Raw genomic sequence first — 13,873 nt, forward strand, 5'->3', positions numbered from 1 at the left:
TCGCTACACATTATAATCGTCAAGGGAGTTTTTATAAATCTCGATGCCCAGGGCCCTCACCTGAAACCAGTTTAATCAGACTCCCTGGGGGCTGGATCAGAACATCAGTATTTTTTAATACTCGCCAGGTGACTACAGTGTGCACTTAAGGTTAAGAATTACATCCGTAAACAAGAAATGCAAGGGACTCTTAAATCGTCCTTTCCTTCTGTATCCCCGCATCACTGCGAGCATGCCTCTATTGAAGACTCATCAAGCAATCAATCAATTACTATTAAATAATTAATACTAATTGATTAATTGAAAATAATTTATGTTTCTTCGTCACAAGACTTTGCCATGTATTATTCTACTTTGCAAGATAACTAATAAACACAGAAAAAAGAAAGTTATTACTCTCTTCTCCCTCTTCCCAGCATCCTAGATGGAACCTGAAACATAGCCTGGCACTTAGCAGCATGCTTTCCAGTCAGCCCCAGGACTCTGGACTTTTATATTATTTGTGATAAAATATACATAACATAAACTGTATCATTTTAACCATTTTTAAGTGCACAGTTCAGTGGCATTAAGTATATTCCCATTATTTTGCAACTATTGCCACCATCTATCTCCAAACTTTTTTCATCTCCCCGAACTAAACTCTGTACTTTCAACCTACTTTATGTCTCTATAAATTTGACTGCTCTAGGTACCTCGTGTAAGTGGAAAAATACAATATTTGTCTTTTCGAGTCTGACTTATTTCACTTAGCATGTCTTCAACGTTCCTTCATGTTGTAACATAAAAAAGGAAGGAATTTCCTTCCTTTTAGAGGCTGCATAATATCGCATTGCATGTGTATATTGCATTGTGTTCATCCATTCATCCATAGATGGACTTTTGGGTTGTTTCCACCTCTTGGCTATTGTAAATAATGCTTCTATAAACATGCGCGTTTAAGACTGTAGTCTTTTATGTACGGCTTTACATATATAGCATGGTCAAGATTCTTAGCCAAGAATCTCACACATGAGAAGCAAAAGGGTGTCGCATACAGAATTCTAAGATGGCCCATTATTATCTCTATCCTTCTGGTGTCATGCTCTTGTATCATCCCCTCCCCGTGAGTGGGGATGGAACCTGTGACTTGCTCCTCATCAATAGATTATGGCAATGGTGACGGGAACATCTCCCAGTGTATGTTATGTATGACTTCATCTTAGCCAACTATAAAGAGATTCTCCAGCTGGCCTTGAAGAAGTAAGCTGCCATATTGTGAGAAGCCCTGTAAGAGGAACATACAGTAGAGAACTCTCAGTAGCCTTTAGGAACTGAAAGTAGCCCCCAGCTGACAGTCAGCAAGAAACTGGGAAACAATCCTACAACCACAAGCAATTGACTACTGCTAACAATCACATTAGTTTAGAGCATCTCTTCTACTAGAAACTCTAGAAAGGAACATAGCCAGTTAACACCTTGACTGCAGCCTTGTGAAACCTTGAGCAGATGACCTAAATAGCCATGCCTATGCTCTGGATCCACAGAAATTCTGAGATAATAAAGATGTATTGTTTTAAGATGCTAAGTTTGTGATAACTTATTATGCAGCAATAGAAAACTAATACACCTGAGTTTCTCTGTGTTTCTATTTCTAAGAAATTTCAAGTAGTATCCTGTTCTGCTTATTTTTTACCTCCAATTTTCTCATCTTATCTGAAGAGAAGGAAATGGAAGCTACAGATCTTTCTTTCCTTCACATTTGCCAGAGCTTGATTTATAAACCCCTGAAAGACTATCAAAACTGATGCCTGAAATTTACCAATTAAAATTAATTTGACATGACAAATACTCCTACAAGGATTAAAAGGAAATTGGGAATCCCTGATCACTCACACTTTAGTATGAATTATGTATGAGATACTCTCTGGTCATTCCTAGCTATAGATCTCCAAAAAACTCTCAAACAAGACTGCACTAAAAAATCTACAACTAATAAATACTTCTAAGTGGTGTCGACATGGAGGGGAGGAGACAAATTATTTTAAAATGAGGCTTTAAAGAAAGGAAATAGTTTTTGTCAAAGGATAAATACAAGAAATATATATTTTACATAGAAGGTATTTCCAGAATCTAAAAACTAAAAAGCCTTGTTTCTGGCTTCAGATCTTTTCCCCTTCTTGAGAATTTTATTGAGGGTTAAGCCTTAGAAAAAGTCAGGCAACAGGAGCTGAGCTGCTCAGGCTTCCAGGAAGAAAAGGGAGGCTCTCCTAGAAACTGACTTCACCGCTTATTAGGAGGCAAAGGTCAGTGGCAATGCCTCCCTCTGACTGTAAGGAGGGAAAGGCCACTGTGTTCTCAACTACACTATTTCCACTGCACTCTTTCCTGGGGGTCTAGCAAAAAAAAATGGGGGGTGGGGGCAATGTTCATAATGACATGAAATGTTTGTGAGCGCTTAGACTGTGGACTATTCAAAAATAAATAAATAAATAAGTCCTCGAGTCTTGAGTATTCTCCAAGGCCTAATTAAACATTTTTCCTAACACCTAGCAACTGACAGATTAGAAGATTTGAGGCTAACATGAGAAGGAGCAAAGGGCAGCTAAAAACTGAGCAGAAGATAATTTGAGAGGTTGAGAGAAGGCCAAGGTAGGGATACAGAGTGAGGAGAGCCCAGAGGTCTTTGGTCCCTAGAAGAAAAGAAGAAAAGGAAGGAGCAGGAAGTGAGATGGGCCAGGTGCCAGGACGCAGAAAGTCTGCCAAAACTTATTTGTATTCGCCAAGGTATTAAGGCAGCTGCCACCTAATTCCAGGCAGGCTCTTCAACTTCTCCATGCTCCCTGTTGTTCTTTTTTTTTTTTTTGAAGTTCAACAGCACTGCCCACCCAATCCACCTCCCATCCCCCAACTCCAAGGGTAGCCATTCACATTGTAGGCTGTACCATCTGCAAGTGTTGTGCACGCTGTGGCAGAGAACACACTCTGACATTGGGCCCACTCACATTGGAAACCTGGTTCAAGTAACTACCAACAGCACGACCTTGAGCAAGCTGTTGAATGACTAAGCTTTCATTTCACCTTTGGCACGACAGAAAAGCAATACCCTCCTCATTAGACAAGTTTCCAGCCTCCATGAGATAATATACAGAAAAAAAAACCCAAACATGTAGCTGTTAACGGATAACTTGGTTTTCTCACCCCATTCCCGAGTAGCTAGTTCTGATCTGGATGTCTCCATGCATATCACTGCTATAAAATATAACTTTGTTTTTTCAAACATTCTGACAACTTTCACCAGACACATCACCCAGCTGCCTTCACCCACAGCTTCTATCAGATCACCACACAACTAAACTTTTCTCTTCTCCCTTCACTTATGTATCTTATTTTTGCTTTTCTGAAGATCCAGGTTAAGGCACTAGTATTCATAAGCATATGTATAAATTTTGTAACTGTTCAACTGATAATTAAGAGTATATATACACTCTTAAAAAGCTTTAATAATCTATGTAAAATTTAGACTTAGAACCTCTCAGACAATCACATCTAAGTCATCATTTCATGGAAAGAAAAAAAAGGTTTCTTTCTTTCTCGTCCCAAGCAAATTTTTCTCCACTGCAAACTGACACCAGGGCAGCACTTTCTGGAAGCATAATTTTCAGGGAGAAATAACAATAGAAGGAGTTGTATGTAATCATACAAAAAAAAAAATTAGAAAAGTATCTATTTCTAATTATATATTTAATTTTTTACAAGGGATCCCAAATAAAATGTGAAGAGTCCTCTAATGTTCATCTTGGAAAAGTCATATATAGGAGTTGTTAGAACAGATGTTAGATAACAGATTTTCTGGTTTTGAATCCTGGTTCCAATAATAAAAATATCAAAATATAAAAGTGTAACCTTAGGGAAGTTATTTAATTCTGCCTGCTTTAGTTTCTCATATATAAATAGGGGTGATAATATCTATCTTATACATTTATTGTGAAGGTAAAATGACCTAATATTTGTAAAGTATTCAGAGTGATGCCTGGCACAAAATTAGTGACATATAATGTTATTATTGCTATTATTATTATTATTATTATTATTATTCCAGAAACACTTATGTTTAATAAAGGAGCCACATTTCTATAATGCACATTCAAATGCTCAGCACTAATTTAGAAAGGAAGCACAAAATATAACAAATATACTCTTCCTCACTCCTTTTTCATGTCTTATTTAAACAGATGACTCATTAGCATTTTCTACTTTTACCTAGTCTGCTCTTGGGGTGGGAATGACAAATGAAACTAATTGCCTTTCCTAAAACTAGAGTCAACATTCTGAAGTCAGATGGCAAGTCTTTGTTTTATCTTTCTGTTCTCAGAAGAACAATAGTTTCAAATAATAGTTCAAGTATTCTTAGTGAAAGCAGAGACCAGCAACTTGCCAGATGTCTCTGATTAATTTGCCTATGTTCCACCAGACATTCAGCATAATCTCGTAATTTTGCTCTGCCAGTGCTGAAGTTTGCTAAACAATGTTTACATAAACAGAAAATTTAATTTCAGTAAAAGCTCTGACCTCTGGATATGTGGTTGTCTCGGTGTTCAAGGCAGAGCTGGACATGAACAGAAATGCTATCTGAGTTCTTTCTCCCCCTCCTTTGCCACTGACATTCAGTTCTCAGCCTTGAGAAGCACTGTGTCCATGTGGCAACTCACTTGTGGCCCTCCGTATATATCAAATTCTGTGCCATCAGATGGATCAAACCTACTCTCTGTGTCCTTCTTACACATGCCTGAGCTGTGAGGATCCAGCGCTTGGTGAAACCTTGATGCAATGGGTAAGCTCTGCTCAACTCTGCTTGGAAGGAGCGAGGAAGCACCATCGTTCTTCTTACCAGTCAAGAGGCATGTCAAAATAAAGCAAACTGGTGCTCAAACTGGCCTGACTTGAGGCCTTTGATCTTTGTGGGAGGTTCTAGGAACACTGGGATGTTAGAAGGAAAGAACTGCTTTCAAAGTCAAGAATCTTAGATTCTAATCTTAGCTCTGCCACTTACTGTGGCATGTTCTGCTTCTCCCCCGGACCTGTTTCCTCACTTCTCTAATAAGTGGGGCAGCGTGAAACAACCTCTAAGGTCCTTCTAGCTCTAAAGTCTTCTGATGTTCACGATAATAAATACAAATCCAAGATCAGAGTATTTGATATACTGCTGTGCTCTGACTCATCATGATTTATGATACTTTGGTGAGGCCAAGTACCCATAATAGAAATGGGCCGTGTGCCCACATAGTTGTGTGCTTCTGAAGATTGAACATGATCAGTAGGCACACAGCAAAGCCAAAAAGGCTATCGTATACAGCAAGTTTAATGCAGCTTAAGAGTGATTCCACACTGTGCCCACCTCAATCTGACAGGCATATTCTCATTTTGTATGGCTTTGTCCTAAACTAAAACCGAACACAAGTCTTATTTTGTCTGTGAAGTCTTTCCAGACTTCTCTAGATCATAATTCCTATCTCAGCAGATAGAAGTTTCAGTCAAAAACACATAATGTAGAACTGTAATACCCAATATAGTAGCCATTAGACACATGTGGCTATTTAACTTTAAAATTAATTAAAATTAAAAATTCAATTCCTCAGTGGCCCTTGACATATTTTCAGGACTCAACAGCCACGTTTTGCTATGGATTCCATAGTGGACAATTCAGATCATAGAACATTTCCACCACTACAAGTTGGTGAAACCTTGATGCAATGGGTAAGCTCTGCTCAACTCTGCTTGGAAGGAGCGAGGAAAGTTCTATCGGATAGCACTGAGTTATTCTAGAACCTAATTTTAAAAAGCCCCTTTGAATTTTGCAAGAGACAAATTTCAAGAGTTGCCCAAAGCCAGTAGAGCATATAAATTGGTCCACATAAAGCAAGGAGGTGTAACTATGAGTACAGTTTGAGCTACCCCTTCGGGCCCTACGAGTACACTTGATGAGTCCAGGACAACAAGGCTGGCATGAGCAGGCTGCCTGGCAGTTGATGAGGTTCTCCTGTCGTTTACAACACATTTGAGCACAGGAGCCTCAGCAAACTCACACCCTACTGTGGCATGGGTTTTAGAGTTTCTGGGGAATTACTGAATCTGAATCCTCATGTTTCAAATCTAGCATTATCCCAAATGTTATTCTCTGGTTTCTGTCAGTACTTCACATCTCCTAATGCTGTTGATTGCTGGAAGGCTGAAAGTCTCCCCTTAACTCTTAAGTGTTTATTGGAGACATCCTTTTTGACAAAGAGACTGAAAAGCCTTTCTGGCTTTCTAATCCAGTGTGAAGGAGGGACTTTAATCAAAATGTAATGGACACGAATTAATAGAAACAAATTAGTCATAAATTCAGCCAGGAGACTTTATAAAAGTTCAACATATAAATCATGAGAACCTAAGAAATGGAAGGAATCATTTCGATTGGTATCTTAAATACTCTGATAAGAACTGCTTGGAAAAGTAGCCTAACTAATAGATATTGACATCATCCTTTCATCAGTGAAAGATGTTCCCATCTTTCTTAATGCTCTAATTTCTAGAAAATTGTTTCTTACAAAATGTTTGATAGACTGTATAAAAGATATATAAAAATATCCAACATGTACTTATGGCTTTTCTCTAAAACTGGAACTATTTGAAAATGAAAAATGAATTGTAATACTGAGCACTTTAAAAAACTGGAAAATTTGAAATTTCTGAATTGATGATGTTAGCTATCTGTGTTTAATCAGTTATTCCAGAAGTAAGAAGAAATATATTTTGCAAGGGCAATTGCAATGAAAATTGAGTTGCAAACATCTACAAGGGAAAATGAGACACAAACAAGTCAATGAAAAAAGGACGGTTCCCATATTCTAATTAATTCTCAATTTAGAACCACAAGGGTCTATAAAAGATATAGAGAATATTTGAGATAAATGATCTAGTTTGGTGTCTTCAGTACTTAATCATTAAGGAATCAGCCTGTTTCTTCTTTAGGACCTCAACACAGACTTATACCCATTTGGCTTCCCTTGGTTTGAGGGGAATCATTGCTAATCCTAACTCAAGAGCTATAATGTCTTTCCTCTCCTGTGCGCCACTCACTACAGAGAGGTGGTTTGGCCCAGAAATTGACTGTACATAACTACTGATTTTCTTTGCCTGGTTATAATAGAATTAATAAAGAAATACAAAGGAAAATGCTTATCTTGGATTGTTTGGTTACTCAACACCAAGAGAATGGTGTTTTATTTCAAGATGGACATAAGATTTTAGAACAAAATAATTGAACCTAATCTTTGTTCAAGAGGAGAAATCTAGTAGAATATGTAGGGAGAGGGTCAAAGAAGATGAATTGCTATTAAATCCTCTCACATTTCTCCTAGATATACAAGCTCATTGCTATCTGAAAGACTTTTTGTGGGTAAATAATACATTTTGCTTATTTATAGATATATAGTAATATAATGCATAATATATGATATTGCTATGTGGGCATATATCTCTGATATATCAGAAAAGAACACTGGATGATGTTAAATTTTTGAAAAACAAGCATAATTTTATAACATAATTTTTGAATTTGCATCATTAAAAAAATAATTATTACTTTTGTAAAGGGACTAAATAAGACCATTCTGAACCAACAAATAATAAAACTCTTGGTTTAAAAACACTCTTCTGAACTATAATATCAATCAGACTTCTTTCAGCCACAGAGTATTATGATTAATAATCCAGCATGACTTGTTTCACTAACAAATGTCTATCATTTACTATCTGTCAAGTATTATCAATAAATTGATGAATGAAACCTCCTTTTATATCTGTTGTTAAAATTAGTTATTTATTTGTTTGATCGATGTTTTATCTTGATTTATATTACTTGTGTCAATGAGTAAATTAAAATTTGTTTTAATTTCGGAAATCTTGCATCTTGCAAGAGAGATACAGGCTCAGCCTGGATGTTATCAAGATTTAATTTCAATTAATAAATATTTACTCATTTAAAAATAATGCAGAGAGGTGAGACTCTTAACTCATGATGTTTTGCATCAATCTTTCCTGGTTAGGAAATTCAAACTTCAGCCAGAAAAAAAATATATAAACACACACACACACACACACACACACACACACACACACACACACACACACACACAAGACTGCTGTGGTAAATAATTACTTGTCCTTTTAAAAATTCTTATTTTTAAAATTAATTCTAGATTTGTAATTGTTACCTTTGCTTGAAATGCCCTTTCCATCTAGTCTACACTCCTTTTTCTACTTTGGATCTCAGTTTAAAGTCACCCCCTCAACCAGGCCACAATGACAATCCCAATTCTGTTGCCTCTTTGCTCTTCTCTCCCCCACCCCCAATCCCAGATACCACTTTACTGTTGGTTTCCATCATATCGTTTATCCCAATTAATAATTACACAATGTTTACTTGTTTCTGTGTATACCTTCTCTCTCTGACAAAGGCTCTGTGTCTATTTATTCACTGATAAATTCTTAGCATCTAACAGTGGCTGGGAGAAGCGCTCAATTTAAACTGTGGGATGAATGACTTAATTCATCTTCTTTTAAGGCTCCAGGTTATTTCTCTTTCGTGACATTCACAAACTAAGCGCTAGGAAGTGGTTTTGCTAAATATAGTCATAATTCATTGTGATTCTTGTGTACTTTCAAGTCCACTCCTATAGAAAGAGGGAAGGATAGACTTCCTAAAACTACCTCTTCACTCCCCTAGGGTTTTCGAGATAATGAAAATGACTTTCACAAACTCAGCTCCTCAGAGGTACACGTCACAAATCAAAGACCAAGTAAAGTGTAATTCTTGCCTTAAAAAACAGTTCTTCTTAAAGAAAGACCCTTTTGCAAAACAAAACAGTTTAGAAGCCCCTCTATCCCAAAACCTGCAAGGGTTAATATGCTCTTTCTCATTGAGAAGGCTTAATAAATATCACTCCAGTGTTTCATAACAATAAAGCCATCTGAGTCAAAGGCATATGGGAACTTCCTACCTGGAGTCCTTTCTGATTCTTGCTTTCTCAAAGGAAAATTCAGGTGGTTTGTTGAGATCATAGGTCCGGGTGGTCGGCTCAGCAGACACTCCAGCCTTTGCTCCTCTCCTGCTATGGAGAGAGACCAACCCCGAGGTCTTCCGGTGGACCTCGAGAGGCACTTTGTCTGGAGAGGCCTGGAGCAGGCTTCCTCCCTGCATGTGCACCACATCCTGAAGCTTGTTCAGCTGGATGCACTTGTTCTGGAGCTCCTCCGTGAGCTCAGCGATGGCCACAGTCTGCTTCGACAGCTGCTCCCGCAGCTCCTTCAAAAGGTACTCCCGCTCCTGGATCTCAGCATCCTTCCTCCTCAGCTCTCTCTCCAGCTCTGTCACCTTGCTCCTCAGGGCATCAGTGGTGAGGTTCCCAGAGTGGCCATCTGGATGCTTAGAATGTTTGGGTTTCACTGAACCATTTCCCATTTTGCTCAAGGATCTGAGAGAGAGCACAGAATTGGGAATTACCCAGTGGAGTTTCATGTCCCAATAGCCCCCAACACTCCTCTCATTCCAATCCATTTCATGAATAGAAACCTAGTGGTAATCATTGTTTGTTAAGCACTAAATTCCCCCATGCTTCTAGAAAGAAAGCTATTGATCCATTTCCTTTATCCCTCCATGAGGAGGAGTTGGCACTTGGTTTCATTGTTCCCTGTCCCTTTGCTGACACAAGTATCACACCTGAGCCTTCTGCAAAATGGCCTGTGTTGCCTGCTGTTCTCTTTGGTCATTCTCTCAGACAGATGTAAAAAGCATCATAACGGAACTGCAGTTTGGATGTCAGCATGGCAAAGATAAAACACAAATGAGCAGCTATAGCAACAGAGGCTTAGAAATGTGCAACTCTCACAGCCTCCTGTGATAGGAAACCATGCCCGCATTTGGAAAATAATACATCTGCATTCCTTGGGAGTTGGTGTTGCTTTATTAGTACTTTTCTCCTGCCATAGGTACCTGTTAAGTTTTGCATTTCTGATAATGCTCCCTGTTAAAAACTTCTGGATCGTGGTTACTAGAAGATAAGACAGAGTAATGGGGATTCTTCTACATTCTTCACTTTATATCCTAAAGCAAGGATGTTTAAAAAACGACGACCTATGGTGCAAGGCTCCACTCTCTTCCTGTTAAGAATATCCTCAGTGTAGACCTCAAAGTGGTCATTAATCCAGTAAGTCTCAGGATGTGATACACAGATCAGTATTACAAGGGATGGCTTTAGTTGATTCAGAAACATTTTTTAGTGTAATTGCTACATATTTATTTTAACACTCATTAGAAGTATAAATAATGGGCACCACAAAGTTGTAATTTCGTTGTTATTGCTTAAGTTGAGGCTAAATTAGATGTTTAGGTTTACCGAGTGAATTCAATTAAAATAGAAAACAAATCATGTGCAGATAATAAGCACATGTGAGCAAAATCAAAAAGAACTTGAAAGGGGGAAGTTGAGAAAATACCACCTTGATTATTAATTATGATATGTTTAAGTCTTTTTAGGCTACTTATTTGAACTTCATACTTTTGCATGTGCAGTTTTTGACAGCCATAATCCAAGAAGCATTATAACACTTATAAACTAAGTTTGAATTACTTCTCACTATCTAAGATCCGAAGAGATAAATTAAACATTGAAGTTATGAAACCCACACATTCTTCCAAACCCCTCTCCTTCCAAATTTCAGATGCAGAGATAAATGAAACACTTAGACTGATTTCACTAGCTCTACTGGAATAATCGTGACCTCGACAACAAAGGAAAAGATGTAAAACAGCCTCTAAGTTTCAAACATATGAAACCAAATAGCCAATGCAGGTTGCCTAAGATGGATGGTAAAAATAGAAAATAAATGTATTTATAAAAGTAATCTTAGGTACTCAGCTATTCTTCATAGAAGTCAGGTTCAAAGTAGTCACTAAGAAATAACAGCCCTCAGAGAATTGCCTTAATATGTTGCGGAGATGTGGCAGGTTTAACCTTTAAGTATCTGTTGACTTGGCAGCATTTACTGTTCTCAAATATTAAATATCTAAAAAGGTTGAGGAGACTAGAATTCAAAGAAGTAACCCTGGACATCCTTGCATCCTGAATAAACAATTCAGAAGACATTATACTAGGACCTAAAAATAACCTTGAATGAGATTCTGAATGATAGGCATGAGAAGGGAGCCCCCAAAGATATCTGAAACTAATGTGTGCACAAATTTTTAAGGTGTAGCTGTGAGCCATCTTCTAGACACACATTTTTGGTTCATGGACAAGCATTTGCAAACCAAGACAGAATGGAAGGAGGGGAGTGATTGGAGGAAAAGGAATTGCCTTATAAAGAACAAAAGTGAACACAAAACTTTAAAATCTAATATTAAATTAAAAATACATTTTTTATTCTTCAAACGATTGTTTACTAACAAGTACTATTAATTGTTACAGTATCTGTCATATACTATATATATCAGGGCCTAGCTCCATGAATTTGCTTTAAAATTTGACACAGAAAACAGTTCCAGCATTCTAAATATGAAAAGGCTTAGAATCGTTTTTGCTTTATGTCTGGTATTCAATACCTTGAGTACCAATCCAATAATTTTACAAACTTGACACACAGTTAGGTAGAGGTTAAACTCTCCCAAAACACCAACTATTCTCTGGTTTTAATGAAGTCAGTTTGGAAGCTGTATAAATCTTTCAAGCTATTTAGAATTCCAAAGAGGGGTGAAATGAGAGTAGCCAATGCATCTTTCAAGTCATCAATTTAAGATATGTAAGTAAGTTACTGAATGGCTCAGTAGTAAGTCTGATTTCTTAGTGAGTTCACCCATTTAAATTTTGTTGTCCCTCAAGCCAAGACTTCAAGTGTCTGGCTTCATAAAACCTAATTGGATTCACTGTTTCCTGTATCATTCACTAAGACAGAAAAGCTATTTCTCAAATATGTATTGCTAGCCACAAGGAGAATTGAACCACAGGATGTTGCTCCATCAATCTCGCAACTATAAGTTATTAGAATCACTCTTATAACCAGAAGGCGGCACATAAAGTAATAAGACATGAGCTTGGAGATTAAGATCAGGATTTAACAGGAGCAATGAAGGGTAGCTATCCAGGGTAAGAAAGTAATCTGCCCTTCTCTATCTGTGTAACTTTCTATGAATTACTTAGAATACTCGGTTTTCTAATCTATATAATGGATATAATTATAACCAACTAATAGGGTTATCATGAAGATTATGTTAGCAAGGTATCCTGAGCAATGTCAGGCATGTAGTAAGCACCAAGTAGGTGTTACACTGTGTGACTAGACAAGGCACTTAGTGTCTTGATGTAAGGATATGCCCAGGGAGGATCACTGCTGGGTGGAACAGAAGTCTAGTAAACTGGAGGTCTCCCAGACAAGTAGTCTTTAAAGATGCAAATTATTCCTCTGGGGGAGGGGAGATTTTATTCTGCCTGAATTATAGCTTTCATTAAGAAAAGAAGTAATTCTGGAACAAACAGCCTGGGAAACCTTCCCAGTTAAAGGAAGCCTACCAAAAGATGAAGAGAAAGCTTCATGAATGACTCAGCCCAGGTACCAGGGCACCAAGGGCTCCTCCCTTGTAACTTCCTCGTGGAACTCTATTTGCACATATCACAGTGAACTCCTTAATCCAAAGGACCCACCTAATTATCTTTGAAGGCAACAAAACACATGGTTCACTTCAAAAATGGTATTCTGCGGCCTCAAACAGGAGGGAGGAATATAATAAGAGGTGGCATTTAGCGAAAAGAGAGGGAAACTATATAAAATTATCAATTATTATGAGAATAATCATGATTTAGGAATTGTCACATACAAGAAGTACCTAGAAAAGACTCAGGAAAAGCAAAATTTATTGTGAAGGCTCTTGCAGGAGATTAATACCTGGCAGCCAATGTGGAAAGAATTCGGCTTTGTTGTCTGTTTTTTTCTCCAGCCCTAAAGTAGTTGAAAACCAAAATCTTGGCTCTGATGTTGATAATATCTATTTCTCTCTCTACCCATCTGGAGTCTGATATAAATACACACACACACACACACACACACACACACACACACACACACACACACACGTCTGTAAATACAAGAGATGGAATAATGATGGCTAAAGTTATACAGCCAGAGTCCCAATCCAAGCACTTTCACTTAGTATTTATATGTCCTTGGGCATAATATTGGGGTTGTGTCAATAACAGAAGAGAGAGATAAACATATAGATAGATCAACAGACAGATAGATAAAATATCATTGTATATCATTTAGAGCTGTTAGAGAATTAAATGAGATAAACCATGATAAGGATTTAACACAGTGCCTGACAGATAGTGTGCATTTAATAAATACTAAATATCACTACTATTATTACTGTAACATTACTCAACAAAATAACTCATCTTAGTAGAAAAACATATTGAACAAAAAAAATGTACTAGGCCAACATAATATTATAGGAGAACAAAGTCAAAGTGTTACCAGACTTCAAGATTTACTATGAAGCTGCAATAATTAAGACAGTATGGTATTGGTAAAAAAAAATAGACGAATAGGTCAATGGTATGGAATAGAGAGCCCAGAATATATACGCACACAAACACTGACCTTGGAAAAAGAAGAAAGGCAATTCAATAGAGGAAAGATATTCCCTTTAACAAATTGTACTGGAACAACTGGACATCTCATATGTAAGAAAAAAAATGAATCTAGACACAGACCTTACATCTTTCATCAAAAATTAGCTCAAATGGATTAAATATCTAAGTGTAAAACACAAAACTATAAAACGGCTAGTAGACAATAT

The 13,873-nt window shown here is 37.3% G+C and overlaps 1 protein-coding gene across 1 annotated transcript in view; it reads right to left on the reverse strand.

Moving 5' to 3' along the window:
• The window catches only part of PRKG2 (protein kinase, cGMP-dependent, type II), an 86,024-nt gene extending 76,527 nt beyond the window's left edge, over positions 1–9,497 (reverse strand). The window contains exon 1 of the mRNA XM_023530856.1: positions 9,024–9,497. Within this exon, the coding sequence (XP_023386624.1) occupies positions 9,024–9,484 (461 nt within the window). The 5' untranslated portion in view covers positions 9,485–9,497. The remainder of the gene's footprint in view (positions 1–9,023) is intronic.
• Positions 9,498–13,873: the final 4,376 nt, after the last annotated feature.

Source organism: Pteropus vampyrus, unplaced genomic scaffold, assembly GCF_000151845.1.
Source record: "Pteropus vampyrus isolate Shadow unplaced genomic scaffold, Pvam_2.0 Scaffold56, whole genome shotgun sequence".
Taxonomy (NCBI): domain Eukaryota; kingdom Metazoa; phylum Chordata; class Mammalia; order Chiroptera; family Pteropodidae; genus Pteropus; species Pteropus vampyrus.